At 39.4% G+C, this 15,832-nt stretch overlaps 1 protein-coding gene across 2 annotated transcripts in view; it reads left to right on the plus strand.

Moving 5' to 3' along the window:
* The first annotated feature begins 1,363 nt into the window (after positions 1-1,363).
* The window catches only part of ephb2b (eph receptor B2b), a 137,494-nt gene continuing 123,025 nt past the window's right edge, over positions 1,364-15,832 (plus strand). For both annotated transcript variants that reach the window (XM_034082980.1, XM_034082981.1), the window contains exon 1: positions 1,364-1,512. In XM_034082980.1, the coding sequence (XP_033938871.1) occupies positions 1,461-1,512 (52 nt within the window). In that variant the 5' untranslated portion in view covers positions 1,364-1,460. The remainder of the gene's footprint in view (positions 1,513-15,832) is intronic.

Raw genomic sequence — 15,832 nt, forward strand, 5'->3', positions numbered from 1 at the left:
CTTCTACTTCTCCCTCTAGCCTACACTTTAATACCATGGCATACTGCCCTTTTTTACAGCATGAATAGAGCCATAACCATGACCAGTCCCCATTGTAGCCTAATGGCCTTCAGTCTGCAGCCTATTCAGTCTCATAGCTTTTAATTTATTAGAGGGGCATTTAGTTCAGACTTTAAAACTGACTTGTTGTAAAAAAAAGGGGGAAAGTAGCAATTTAGGCAACAAAAGCTTTAACATGAATCAAATGTTGAATTATATATATACAGACGAGTTCTTTTTCAAGCAAGTATGCCTAGCAAATGTTAAATTACACACAGCTAACAAAAAAAAGGTATTATCCTGAATTACATATCATATAGATCATAGCATGTCAAATGTAAACTCATTTCAATGCTGTAATAAAGAACCTTTACAGTATGCAATTATAAGTACATACTGTGGCTGCTGTAAAGATTAAGGAAATGTGTTTTTTAGGCTAAATAATTCATTAGACTAAAATTAAATTAATACAATTAATGATAAAGGCTAAAATGTACACATTGTATATAAAACGAATATAAATCATCCGTATATCATTCAAACAATCATTTAAAACTTTAACACTCCAATTTATAAAGAAAAGGATTAACTTGCTTAAAACTAACGATAATCTGATATGATCAGATAATTGTAATACAATATTAATATTTCATATTTGCACCTTTTTACAGTTAAAAATCCATTTCCAAACAAGCAAATTACATCAAACGGCCCTAGGTGGAAGGCTAAGTGGCAAACTGTAAAGTGGGAACAAATTCAAAAATGAATATTGAAAGAAAATAATTTATAATAAAATGTTAGCTTACTTTAATTGTTCTCCGTGTTTGTCACCTGTTATAGCGCCAAACGTCTCTCAAGACGTGCATATTAGAGCATCAGAGTGGTCTCCCAGAAGCTTTTTCCGACAATATAATCACCAATATTGCCAGGTCGAGTGGTGTGGAGGTGAGAATAAGTAGCTCCATCTTTTATAAATGTCCCACATGGTCCCAAAACACTTAATTATCACTAGGTAAGGCTGTGTGGACTATCCTCTGGATGATTGACAGCGGGGTGAATTGAAGTGGCTGTGAAGGGGTTCAAGGGTCCTTTTTAACGAGCGTTTGCACTGATAATTCAAATGTTGTAACTCTTCCATCATAACTGATACACACTTTCAAGTACTTTTTAATCAATAGCAAAACGACGTGATTAATGTAGCGCAAAACTGCGTTGCTGTGTTTCAGTGTTGCTCGATGCTCCCCTCTGTCTGTCGTTTTTTTGGTTTAGCCCAAACTTGGTTCGGATTTGAGTTGGTTTTCTCTGCTATCTGGGGTCGCTCTATTGGAGGTGAAGGACCGCCTGTCCCTTCTCTGTCTGTGCTGTCAATGGCTTCCGGGACTTGTTTTATTTGAATGTCTGGGAGTTTTAAGTGACCAATAATGGATATTCTATGGATATTATGGACCATACCGGCCGTAATAGCTGTTGAAGGTAAGCTAATGTTTTCATCCCAGCGCGGTTAGAGCCGCATCTTGCCGGCTTTGAGTTTGAGACAAAGCGTGTGCATGGACGTTTGTTCATTTAATTGACCAAACCTGCGGAAAATATACCCGTAAATATGTATTAATGTGTTACAACGTGGCGTTTACTCACACATACACTCAGCTCAGGCAAGGGATGGTGGTGGGAGACAAAAAGACGCTCCCGCATCCCCGCAGGTAGACCATACTGCTGTTGCTGAGTGTTAATATCGTTAATAAGGGAATAATATGAGCAAACGCTAGGCAGAACACGTTAAATATCTGTCAAAAGGGTCGCATGCTGTGTGTCCGTGGAGGTGTGTCACCGGTTCGTCTCAGTTGGTGAAAGATATACGTCTCCTTTAACCTGTTTTAGTATGTCCGAGTCCAAATGCGCATTAAATACACAGTAAAAATCTTCGTACTTAATTTACAGAAGGCAATGCCGGTCCCTATGCAGCCATTTGTACCGAAAGCTTTGCTAAGCAGTAAAAGGCAGCAGGCAGCGTGGCTCAAAGCACAATGAAACAGGTTGAATGGCAAAAATCATCTCTATAATATGTGTGCTGTGTTTACAGCAGTAGCCTATGTATGTGATGCTCAAAGTAAAATACTGGTCATCTTATTACACTTTTTTACTTAGATACACAAGACCTATGCACTAATGGGGACTATTATTCTGACATTTTTTTTTTTTTTTTAGAGATTATGAAAGCCAATTATTTATTTTTTTAATTAAAGGGTGTGATATGAAGCTGAATTTTAATTCACAGTTTACCCTGTGTCAAGACAGGAGCCATTGGCCACAATGTGGAATGGAAAGTGTCAGCCCAGTCATCCATTTATTCAGACTATTTTCAGGATTCTGATAGGACACAAACATATCTTCTTCCTCTGGTCAGTTTAACTTAACCTCAAAATTACAGGTGGAGCTGAGCATTTAAGGAGAAGCTCATTTAAATGTAACCACAGGATAAGACAACAACAAAAGGAAAAGCAGGAATACAACTATTTAGCTGTATGTTTACTGTAAAATAATTTGTAACGTCCCTTATATGTAAAACAAATCTCAAAGGACATGTCAGGCTCAATGAAGGACTGGCTCAGGCTTTGACAAGCGCTGTGCGTATTTATGCAGAGTTCTACTGACTGCTGGTCTGCAGCTGGTTATGGTTTTAATGCAGTTTCATATCCAAGACCTGAGCAATCTTGAAAGCTTACTTTGACATTTTTGTCAAAGCTTTAAAAGATTTTCTAGACATCATTCCAGTATGTATTATTTTAGGACAACATAGTTACAGTCCGGGCACTTAAACCACACAATACACATACAACAAACAATGTAGCCCACAACATGCATTTCATGCAATCCCTAATTTTTAATTTTATTTCAATATATTCAAAATATATTATCGTAATTTATACTCTTTTTCATCATATTTCAAAACGTTTCCCAAGCATAGTAAAAAACAGGTAATATTAAATGATTATGCATACATTATACCTTCATGTGCTACGTCTTAGTTTTTAAAATAATGTATTGAATATTAACATATACACTGAATATATAATAGATTTACATCAAATATATTCAGGCAAACTCATACTATCTCTGTGCATTAACTTGATTTAACAAATATTATTGGTTTTCCTTTAATAACGGACATCATGGTTGCTTGATTATTATCATAAAATTTTAGTTGATTACATTTTGAATTTTGTCTGAAAGCAAAGGAACTGCAGGATGTGAAAAATGCCAAAAATAACAACGTATTCACACAACATAGTGTTCCATTTCCCCGTGTTTATTATGTCTTTCTAAAACGCAAACATGGCCACGGTTACAGTTTGTCTATATCCACATGCTAAAATATACTGTTTTGTAAGCTGAGAGCATACACTGCCTCAAATAGCAATCCGTACAGTTCCTCAGGAGTTTTTTTCAGTGTATTAAAGTACACTTCTTACTCGAAAAAGGAAAGTGCCGTTGATGTTTAGTGTTTCACTGCATACAGTAATATATGCTAATGCAATGCCTTTCGGGCCCTTGGTGTTTTACATTCTGATTCGTACACCAGCTAGTCCAGCCGCCATCCCAATGCAGACCCCCTCCATTTTACCATGTGAATCAACCTAGCCGACTGTCCAATGAAATTGCAAGGATGGTTTACGTATGAGAAATAAAGGGTTGAAAAAGAGGTCACTGCAGCCATAATCCGAAAAAACACGTCCCAGCATGCAACGGAAAAGAAGTCCCGAGTGGATCACTTTGACACGTTTAGTGCCGGGAGACTACATTTTATCCATTGTTATTTTGTTTAATAAAGAGTAACATCTTCACATAGTTCTGTTTTTTAATGACGGACGTTATTGTGTGCTACTTTGCAATATTCGTTGATTGCTTGAGAATGATACTGTGGGAATGGTTTGATTTAAGAAAAACAACAACTATATGCTACTTTTTGCGTGGAGTTAAATGAAATACTAACACAGTGAGTGAAGTGTAGTATTCTGTCGCACAAGCATGTGAAGGATTACTTCTTGTTACAAATAATCAATAAATCAGGCAGGGGCCTTACTTGAGAGGATTATTGGATTAAACTGGGGCCAAATTTAAGAATATCCTAGCTGTGTGTTGTAACTAGTATCCATTTTGTGAATAGTGTCAACACACCAGTTTGAAATATGCTTTGAGTTGCTTGTTTGAATTTAGCCCATGAGCTAAATTTATCCAGACTACTCTTTTGTAAAAATCACCATGTTGGACAGCATATTAATGTTATTTACTCATCAGTAGCATTTACCAGTTTACAAAAGGAGTTTACCCAGTGGAAGGTGAAATAACTAAATAGTTGATTAGCGGTAACGCAATCTGCCATTGAAGCCAGTTCTTATTGGTTTAGTTAACACGAACAAACAGGCTCTTTTTGAAAATGAATGGAGGTAAAACTGCCAAGGAAATTAGCCCGACTGTCCATCACGTCTATGAAAACACATCCCGCCATTAGTTTACCCCATTCATCGTCATCAGTGCTCAGTTGACAGCCACGCTAACAATGGCGCTCATCTAATTCTGTTGAGTGGATATTTTCCGATTCATTCCCGGTTATGAAATTGCAGTAGCCTGTATTGTTTGGAGGAGATGAAATGTACAATACGGATCATTTGGCCTTTCAACCCCCCCCTGCTCCCCCTCCTTCTTCTGTTGTGGTATTACAGTTTGTACCGTGCAAACACAGCAAATGTTTTCTGGGACGATTGGTGTTGCCATGTCGCAACAACAACCTCCTCCAGACTTGTATGCAAGTTGTTGTTGGGGTCCGCCGGCTGATAAATGACTTTGATACAGCAAATGTCTTTGTTTTGTCTTTGAAGGAACCATAATGGGACAGAAACCACAATAGAGGATGGCGAAGTAGGGTAGAATGAGATCACATCATGGAGTCTTTAAAAAATGTCTAGCACATTTGATTGCATTTCAATATGCGCTGCATTCCTTCAGCGCTCTGTAGAGCACTGGAGCCCACTCAGTTTAAAGTTGGCAAACACCGGCCAAGTTTAACATTTTTCAATTGTTTGATTTGAATTAATCTTGTACATTATATTACATTTTCAAACATTGCATATTCTTTTCAGTACCATTTTTCCTCACAAAAAAAAATCAGTATGACAGCTCAAGGCTCAGTATGATTGTTAATGTTTTGAACATCCTGCCAAGTTTGGTAAAGATGCTTTCATATGTAAATGCTGTAGCTGTTTTTGACCGGAATAGTTTTTTGTAAGGAATGGATGTGTGAGTGTAACATGGAAGCATTACATTCTGTGGGAGAGTAACAAAGGACACACGGAGGTGGGCTCTGAAATGGGATTAGATAAAGGTAAAATGAGCGACCGTATACAATCCAGTGTTTTCTCAGTTCGCCCAATGAGCAGATGCGGGGAGCGGGCCTGCACGCCAACCGCCACAGTAGGCTTTCACAAAGAATCTGTCTCTATTCAAGCCTTAATCCATGCTGCCGAGGGCCCAGGCATTGTCACTTTGCATGCAAAATTTCAATTAGTGCCGGTACCAGTTGTTTCACTTGAAGGGGGGGGGGGGTGTCACATTTCAGAGACATCTATGGCTACCTTTAGGTTTAGATTAAGTCAGAAGTGTCACTGTTTTGCTTAGAAAATGTAGCATTTTCATAAGGTTGCTGAGTGGGCTGCTTTGCTTTCTGAGGCCCCTGCACAGTATGTATTCAACCGTGGTCTATGTCAGCTTTGTTAAAACCTTCACATGGGGGTTTCAGTGATGTAGGTTTGTGTCCCAGATGGCTCCGCGAGCAAAAAAGTTGCTCCTGGCTCCAGCATGTTCGACCAATTTATCTAAGGATACAGCTCAGGACATGATGGAGTGCTCCACACTGTTTCCATGCTTTCAGCTGTTTGACTCTGACGGCTGTGGTTCACCGCCATGAGCCAGCTCTTCATTCTTTTCGCCTTGTTCCTCTCAACACATATTTGCCCTCTGGAGGTGATGCTAAAATAGTGATGTTTCAGCTTGTGGTGTATGTGAAAATTGAAGTTAAGGAAATCCAATAGCGGGTTCCAAACTGAGATAAAGAAGTTCTCAAATGGCTTCAGGATATCACTTGAAGCTTTTGACAAGCATTATAGTTTGCTTAAAGGAGTCATTGATGTATGTTAATCTATGATGGGTACTGTACTGTAAGTGTGTGGGCAGACATACAACTATTGTGTTTACCATTTGGCACAGTGTGTGCATTGGGTACAGGGTCCCAATGCACACATGGCAAATATACATATTTTTACACAGCGCATGACTTGGGTTCTGGATGTTGCTAGAGTGTAATTCCCACAGATCTACATGCTCGTATTGTGTATCATATTTAAGTTAAGTTTGTTTATGTTAACTTCCATGAGTGCACTGTACGGAGTTGAGGGCAGAAGGATCAGTTTACCAACGTTCTGAATTTAACTACCACACTGGGAAGTGCTATTATACTATAAAAAAATACAGTATAACCCACTGAATGACAACTTCAGAAGTCAAGCTGAATTTGAGCTGTATCCCACAATGCACTACCTCCATAGACTGCACCTAGTGGCTCAACACTTAATATTTCTATAGGTGTATACAGCATGCTCGTGGTACTCTCACATGCCTTATATCACTTTCATCTACAGTAGATTTGCTGCATTCTAAATTACTTTGAGTATATACAGCTTCTAAAAGAAAGAACAGGTGTTTAATCTTCTGTCTCTTTGAACTGTAATCAGTTCTGTTTAGATTGCAGAGCCCGGCTGCTATTCGATGCTATCAGAAAATGAAAAATATTTCAAGAGTCAACAGGTGTTTCAAGTCTTTGTGGCCAGTATGTGATATTAGCCCCGCAAAAGTGTGTTTACTTTAAAGTATGTCAAGTACTTTATACTGCCTAGCTGTGTTTTAGACTTTCAATACAAAATACTTGAATTATTTTGCTGAAAAGTACTGTGCACTTTTAAGTCTAGCTCATGTTATAACGTGTGAATAACTGCATTGCAATTTAAAACAATTGGAGAACATGTGATAAATCAAAGCGCCTGGGAAGAAGATTAATAACAATGTAATAAAATATAAAGACACTTTTTAAAAATTATAATTTTTTAAAAACAAGCTTTGAGAACTGGGATTCACATTTGCATAAGCACAATTTTTATTTTGGGTACAACACAATGAGAGAAACTGTCACAAGCACACACTTGATTCTCCTGGCAAAGAAAGTGTGGCAATGTCTATATCTCTCATCAGATCTTAAACACACAAAGATAAAGAGCCGAAACCACTTTCACTTGTTCACATAATATTAGGGTATTAGGGTTGCTCATGTCAAACAAAAGCCAGCGTTGGTTAAACGATGTTAAACGTTACAGATAAGTCTTAGCATTCGATGTATCTGACTTTAAGTGGTTTAAAGGTGGCATTTACTTCTAAGGTTAATTGCTAGTACCACCAAACATACACAAATTAACTTTTAAATACTTTCCTGATTGTCTTTCCCTTTTTTCTGGGACTTGTGTTTTCCATTAATGTTTGGCAGTAAGCTACAAAAAAGAAAGAAATATAGAACATCTTATTTATGTTCACAAATGTATGCCATTTGAAGGGTTTACGGTTAGGGTTAGGGGTTTAAACCTAACCCAGTGCATGCTTGTCAAACTTGTATGGCAAAGAATATATCGAATTGAAATCACGCCGCAAAGTTATTATTATATTATTTAGACATTTCTTTTTTAGTGAACATCAGATGAATAAGAGGGGTGGATATTTGTGTTTCTTGCAGTTCTAGGTGTGCTATTTGATTGGACGGCTGTAATTGTTTCAGCATGAAGTTGTGAAAACAACTTGGTCTGAAATAGACAGAGTATCGCTAGCTTTATATCAGTGTTACAGAGCATATTACAACACTCCTAAGAGCTTACAACTGGACAGAAATAAGATCAAGATCAAATTCACTTAACATTGTCGAGCAGTTCTTCTCTTTTGCTAGTTTGCAGACGTGTTATGAATTAATTCAGGTAGTGTAACTCTGTCAATTAATTGGAGTTTTTCCCCAATAGGAATACAGTTTGTATAAGGTCTTCTTGCTTACTAGACGGGAGTAGTTTGGATAAATAGACGCGTATGGAAGACACTTACTTTACCTCTATGTAACCTTTCAAGTATTTCACACAGGAATTTAGATCAAGGATGTTCTTATAGCCTGCTATCTTAATTAGCACATGTTAATTGGCACAGTGCAGTCTCTTTGTAAGTTATATTTATTAGGAAGAGCCTGATTCATCCTAACCCGATGGGAATAGAAATCATTAGGAGACAGTGAAATGTATCTCCGGATATAATTCAAAACAGGAAACGTGTAAGCTCCCACAATCAAAATGGCGGCCTAATTTGCTGCCCAATTCTTTGTGCAGTTTCCTTAACATGAAACGTTTTCTAAGCATTTCTGATCAATATGTTTTACACATTATCTTTGTCACTATATATTATCTCTTTCTATCCATGCATTGAAATATTTGTTCATCAACTCTTTAAACACTAACCGACTTTGCACGACAAGCGGAGGTGAACTGATCAGTGTGGCCCGGCTCCTGTCACGTCTTTCATGTTCACGTTGAGTCATACATTAACAATATGGCGCTTATCATTTTCTACTGAGCGATGCCGGCCACTGAGCGAGGGCGCAGAGAGAAAGAGAGACAGAAGGAGGAAGAGGAGGAGGAGGGAGAGTGTACCCTGAGAGAGGTCAGACCTCGTTTCAGAGACCCCCCATCCACACACACCCCAGGTACTGTGACACTGCTTTTATGAGCGCGCCCGGAGCACACAAACCCAGCGGATTAGTGTCTGGCTCTCAATGTCCCCGGGAGCAGAGCCCATCGGCGGAGACAAAGCGGACTGATTGCGTTGTCATCTGCATCACAAAGGGAAGCCTTTTTCTACCTGAACCGCTGGCTGAGCGCCGCGCTGCACATCACGTCTATCAGCGACTCTGGACCCACGTGACATCTGCCTTTTGTTTTTTGTCCATATCTGCCCCCCCCCTCTCTTCCATTCTTTCTCTCCGACCCGCTCCGTCTGTCCACCATGGCCCCATATCAACAGCAGGGCGCCCTCCCCCCTCCCCCTCTCGAGTGGAAACTAACTCGTCAGTCTGCATCAGCATTGACCGTTTTTCAGTTTTTGCCTTTAGATATGTGCTCAGCGCGGTGTGCATCATCTTCCCTCGCTACAAAGAGAGACTAACTCATTCGTCGTCTTGCCTTTTTCCCCCTCTGGCTCTGGCTGGCTAGCTGTATCACCGCTCAGTCAACATGCAGCCACATCAGACACAAAGGCCAGTCTCCCACGGAGAAACACTAACACGTCTATCGGCCTCAGTCCGACGGAGAGAACACCCCGGCTGAGGTGCTGCCTGGAAGCAGATATGTTTGGTCTGATTAGTGCTCTGGGCAGGCTATAACTGATGACTGTTGTCTTGAGTAGAGGATAAAGGCCGATCCAACAGCCATAACAGATAGATCAAGCTTCCCCACTCGGATTATCTTCTTATGTACATAGGAGTGTACCATTAGCCTTATGTTGGCTTTTTATCTGCTTCATCCTATCATCATCAAACAAACTACTATTTTAAAGATGTCATCTTCCTTTATTATTTTATGACATGAACGTGCACCACTCTTTATCTTTGGGAACAATGAAAGATGTCAGAACTATCTCAATCATAATAACTGAAGTTGAAAGGAACACTTTCTGTCTCCCATTTTAAGAATACCTTCAATACTGGGTTTGACATTTAAAAAGCACAGGCAGGGTGGGAAAGGGAGGGAATGACTTTTTGTGTCCTAAAGTGTGACAGTTGGTTTCAATTCACACATGCATTAGCTTAGAGAGTTGGGAATGAACACAAGGCAATTAACTTATTTGGCCTTTGGCTGCGACTTGTCTGGTTTGTAGCAAACTGGAACTCATCCTGGTTTTTTATAGTTTAATTTAGAAATGACAATGAATCCATAGACTGATTCAATCAGATGCAGTACCTTGTAACGGGGGACCAGGGAACTTGGTTTACTTCCGTGAAAAAACTATAGACAGCAGCAGGGTTAACTGCTCGATATCCCCAAATCACATACAGTAGGCCAATTACTTCTATGTAGAGCTGTATTACTTGTGCCACTTTAGTCTTGGACTTTTCTTGGACACTTGTTTGGATTTCTCTTGGTCTTGTGTGTTAGGCATAGTACAAATTAATAAGTATTATGGGCCAGTTGTATACTTCTTCTTTATACTTTACTACTTTTGCTATTATACCTTTGTAACAATGAATCCTGTGTGCACAGAAGAGTAGGAGTTTCTCTGTTTGGTCTTGACTTTGGACATTGGTCTTGACTCACACTCAAGTACCTGGACTCCACTTGGACTCGATTATGTTTGTATCGACTACAACCCTGCTGCTAGCCCACAATGGCTAATTGTTAACAGCAAGGATATCATTTTCATCTTCATTGAAGACGCGATCTACTGGGAGCTGCTAAAGACACTACAATTATACTCTTCAACAGAGTGGGATGCTCTTAATGGGAGTATATCCATAAGTGTCATTATACACTGCATATAAGAAACACTTAACATTATAACCTGAGCCGAGCATTGTGTGGAGAACAGGCATGTTAGTCAATTTACACAGTCTGATATTTATGCATCATCAGCATAAACACGCATGTCCTTGTGACTGACGCTTCATTTAAGGAGTGGGCGTGTGAACAAACAGGCAGATTCTACTTTTCCCTTTTTAATAAATGATCAAATGCTATTGTTGAATTAAGGATATCCTGAATTTGCTTTACTAATGATTATGTTATTCAAAGCCCTGTTTATTAGAGTTTGAAGACATGTAAGGACCAATAAAAGATAAGACCAAATCAGATAACATAAGCCTTTATTGATTTAAGACACATCGTTTGTGCAGCAGCATGAGGAAATATGTACTATTTACTGCAGAGGATTTTAGAAGGAGGTTACCAAGTAGAGTACACAGTACAACTCTTAAATGTGAGGGTTTATTTAAGTTTAATAGCGAGATAATTTAGATTGATGACAGACAGCGTTAGATTTTCTTCTCTGAGCTCATCCACTGTAATCAGTCTACCTCGGCTTACAGGTCCAAAATCAATAACGGAGACTCAGCAAAGATTAAACCCTCATGATTGTGTGCCCCATCAATTGACACTTCATCGTAGCCATTTCATATTCAGCAAAGCGGTGATAAATGCAGCGTTTGGGCAGAGAAAGCTTACCTGCATTTACATAATCACTTGTCTGAGAGGGGATCTAGTGTGGTGGAGCAATCAGCAGCAGCAGCTGCCACACTCACACTTTGTAAGAGCTCTTTTCGATGAAATAACATCTTGTCCCAACTAACAAATTCATTGTTATTTTATTCTAATTTCAAACCCGTTTAAGATTTCCAGCAGGAAACCCTATCGCTAAAATCACAACTCTAGGGCTGCCAAAAAAAGACTGATACACGTCCTCTGGGGTCAATATAACAATGTCTGGAATCCCAATGCAACCATGAGGTAAGGTAGCGTAGAATACGGGAGTGAGGTACATAAGGAGATGGTGACATTACGACTGCTTTCCATGCCTTACTCTGGCAGGGCCTTTTCGAGGAGAAATCACAATGGATCAATTGAGCTGGAAAATCCATAGAGAATCTCAGGAGGCCTGCTGTGCCTGTGAAATCAATACAGAGATTCCAGCTGAGACCATTAAATGAAACAAATGTTATATGATAGGGTTAACATGTAGAATATTATTATTCATACATACAATAGGTTTTTCATCTGCAAATAATACAAGCAGGAATGGACGTCAATAAAGGAACCACAGATTGCGTTGTACATGCAAGCAGTCCATCATGCCTCTGACCTATTGTTAGCCTTAAGAACGAGAGGGCAACTGAGAAAGTAAAATAAATTGAAGCTTTATTATATTTGGTCTGTGTTTCATTGTAGTTTATTACTTAATACATGAAGTACTATAGCAGCAGCCGAGCGAGCTCAGCAGCATTCAGGGTTGGGGGCACTCAGATAAAAGCAGGCCAGCAGCCATAGCCCTGGTATAAGTGGACATTTCTCTTCCAACACACATTAAATCCTCACTCATTTGAAAAAAGTGCTTGTTTAAGACCTTAAAAAAGAGAAGTAAGGCATCTGTTTTAGTTTAAATGTGCTTATTTTCATCACTGATTAGACTTCCATTATTTTTTTCATCTGGTTTTACAATTGTTGTCTTTGTCAGAAAACCGCAATTTCTTTTTAACCGTCCTTAATTTCAAAGGTATTTTTTTGTCCAATAAAAGTCCAAAACCAAAAGATATTTAGTTTACTATTATATTAAACGGCTAAAAGCAGAACATTGAACGAGCTGAAACCAGTTACTGTGTGGCATTTTTGACAGATCATTTTATTTATCTTTTAGCTCTTATTTATTTATTTATTATGGAACTCTTGTTTTGTCACTGATTCTATATGGCACTTAATCGCCAAGGAAATCCACTTGTTTTGCCGCTCTATAGTCTGTTTATCCGGCATAATAGCTATTTGACTTGAAGACCTTTTAGCCATTATCTTTATATAAACCAAACTTTTATAAATTCAATTATTTAGCTAAGATTCGTCATTTGTGGATGCTTTTATCTAAAGTGCCTTACAGTATCATAAGGGAACAAATACATCTGTGGCATGGGTGGCCTCTGTTACTCACACACTGTGCTGTCGCCCCAGCCTCATCACACCTCTTCAATCTGCTTCCCTTTAGAAATGGTTTGACACTTTGTAGTGGCAGCCACACTACATGCATTGGAGTGATCGAAAAAGCATGTTAGGGAATAGCAGCCTGTCCTGATGCTCTGGCAGGGTGTGCATCTGGGGGGTTGAGATGCTCTCTGGGCCTGTCATGGTGCTGATAGATGGAATAGGTAGAGCTGGATCTCAGTTCTCGCACTAAGCTGACACCGCCTCTCACATTGTCTCTCACACACATGCCCATAAACAGATTCTGCCTCATGACCCAACATGTGCTACAAAGCACAGTCTGCGCTCCGTGGCTCATCCTATTCATGCTGCCAGCAGAGAGCAATACATGGAGAATAATCATTCACATCTTTGCACCAGATGTCTACACTGAAGCAGTTCTAACACAGAGAAAGGCAATTGTTATTTAGTGGGAATGCTGTTAACAGCATTCCAACTATATGTTCTGCTACGGGCAAAAGGTTTATTATTCCGCAGGCTTATTTTGGCCCTCTTCTCCTCCCGCATTCAACATCGCAGAAACTCCGTTCAAACATCAAAACGTTCAGCTCGGTCGGGAATCGATGGCTATTACTTTTATCATTCATAACTTTCATAATTCCAGAGATACATCCCATAATTCATCAAATGTTTAACATTGAAGTCAATGGAGAAATTCTTCAGACTTTAACAAATCTCCATGCGACTTCAACTGCTAACTGTTAATTCATACTTTCACTCAGAAACCTCATTCCAACTTTAAAATGTTACACATCTTTCTGACATTATTCTTGTAACATAACTTTTAAATCTGATTCTTACTTTTAGAGATATTAAACATTGTTCAGACCTTGGTACAGAGGCCTTCTTCAGATTTTAACATTAACTAGAGTGCGTGATGTCACAGCTAGAGTGGAGGAAATCTTGAAATTTGCCTTCATATTTTTTTTAAAAATCGCCATAATTCCCAAACCCTACATTCCTGAGACATAATTTTTCATGACAAACGTAGGAAAACATCTCGTAGCTTGAAAAATGACAAATAATTAAGCAAAAATAATAATAAACAAAATGCCTCTTGAGGGCATGAAGTGACAACAACTTTCAACATGCCTCCATTAAAGCCCATTGTAATTTCAGGCAGATATTTCCTCATGGCAGCAGCCGCACACCTTTAGTTAAACTGCCAAAAAGGCCACATTATTGACCCGAAAGTACACAAAAATTACACTTCAGATGCTCAACTTCCTTGACATGCTTCACGTTTTGACATTTCACAGATATCTCTTACGGTTCTTCCACAAAACGTTCACATGTAAGAGGTTTATCTCTCATTCAGAACAATGGAAACCTTTGATCTCTGGACGGCTCGTTAGCTCAAATATAAAACAACGTGTTTGAGCTAACGACGTGGTCACTGGAGTTTAACAGACTCCTATTCTTTTCTGTCTGATGGAGACTTCATACTGACTTCAACATGTTCCACCTATTTTATAAATTATTGGTGACACACAGCTGTCGTCGTTAGCTCAAATATAAATACCTGTGTCATGGAACACAATGTCACATTGACAGGTTTGGTAACGATGCAGCCATCAACGCATCTAAGCGTATTATGGGGTGTCATCAAATGCCGTTGCCATAGCGACAGACTACTCGCCATGAAGCACGATGTCGCTGTAAGTCCAATGGACACGGTCCGATCGTCCCCCAAACTTCGCTTGTACATCACCGGTCCAGCCCTCAACAGCTCTACGCTAAATCTGAGATCTCACCATATTCCGTTTCCATGGAAGCGCATCCCTCGCTATAAAACATGATGTCGCTAACTCTTATGAACATTTTCAAAAAGCGCTCAAACTTCACATGTGTGCTAACAGTCCAGCCGTGAAGACATCTACGGGACATATGCTCGCCTTGAAACACGGTTTTCTCATAACTTAAGTGAAAATACTCCAAACAGTCCAAAACTTCACAGGTTTGGTAACGATGCAGCCATCAACGCATCTAAGCGTATTAAGGGATGTCATCAAATGCCGTTGGCATGGCGACAGATCATTCGCCATCAAGTTAGTTCAAACGTTTGCAGTTCAAATATTCTGCTGCTTTTCCAAGCCTTTTTACTTTATTTTCTTCTCTCATCACACATTCAAGCCCCCAGTGTTCATGTATCATTTCAATCTAAATTCTTCACTTTCTTCTAACACATTACATTTCAGCATAGCAGTTCAGCGTCAGCGTCAGCTTTTCAGCATAAAGCATTCCCAATTTCTTCAGGAATTGCATTCTCTAGTTTTGTCTGAGCTTCAATGTTGCGTCACTGAGCAAAATTAAAAAGCTTTGGGTCATTTTAATATGTATCTTTTCTTCCCACAAAGAGAACCTGTAAAAACAGCACATAACGCAAAACATTCTTCCTTTGATCTCAGTGCCTACGGTATAACGTATAACGTCCTATTTTGCAGGAATAGAAAGTGAGACCCATAACAGTGTTTAGTGGTTTTCCTACTTACCGACAGATTTCTGGCATGAGCACGTACTAATCTGTTTTTCACAGATACTAGCAAGCTCATTTTCTGTCTCACCAGTTCTCACACACACACACACACACACACACACACACACACACACACACACACACACACACACACACACACACACACACACACACACACACACACACACACACACACACACACACACACACACACACACACACACACACACACACACACACACACACACACACACACACACACACACACACACACACACACACACACACACACACACACAACTCCAGTCTACACTACTTCCAACTCAACACTTCTGGGGTTGGGCTGTCAGGCTTTTTTGTAATTATAGCATTACTGTGGAAACCAGAGGCCTAAAGATGGATTAGTGGAGAGGAGGTGTGAACACAAGGTCAGGACAAAGATGGCTAAAAC

This window comes from Pseudochaenichthys georgianus, chromosome 5 (assembly GCF_902827115.2).
Source record: "Pseudochaenichthys georgianus chromosome 5, fPseGeo1.2, whole genome shotgun sequence".
Classification (NCBI taxonomy): Eukaryota; Metazoa; Chordata; class Actinopteri; order Perciformes; family Channichthyidae; genus Pseudochaenichthys; species Pseudochaenichthys georgianus.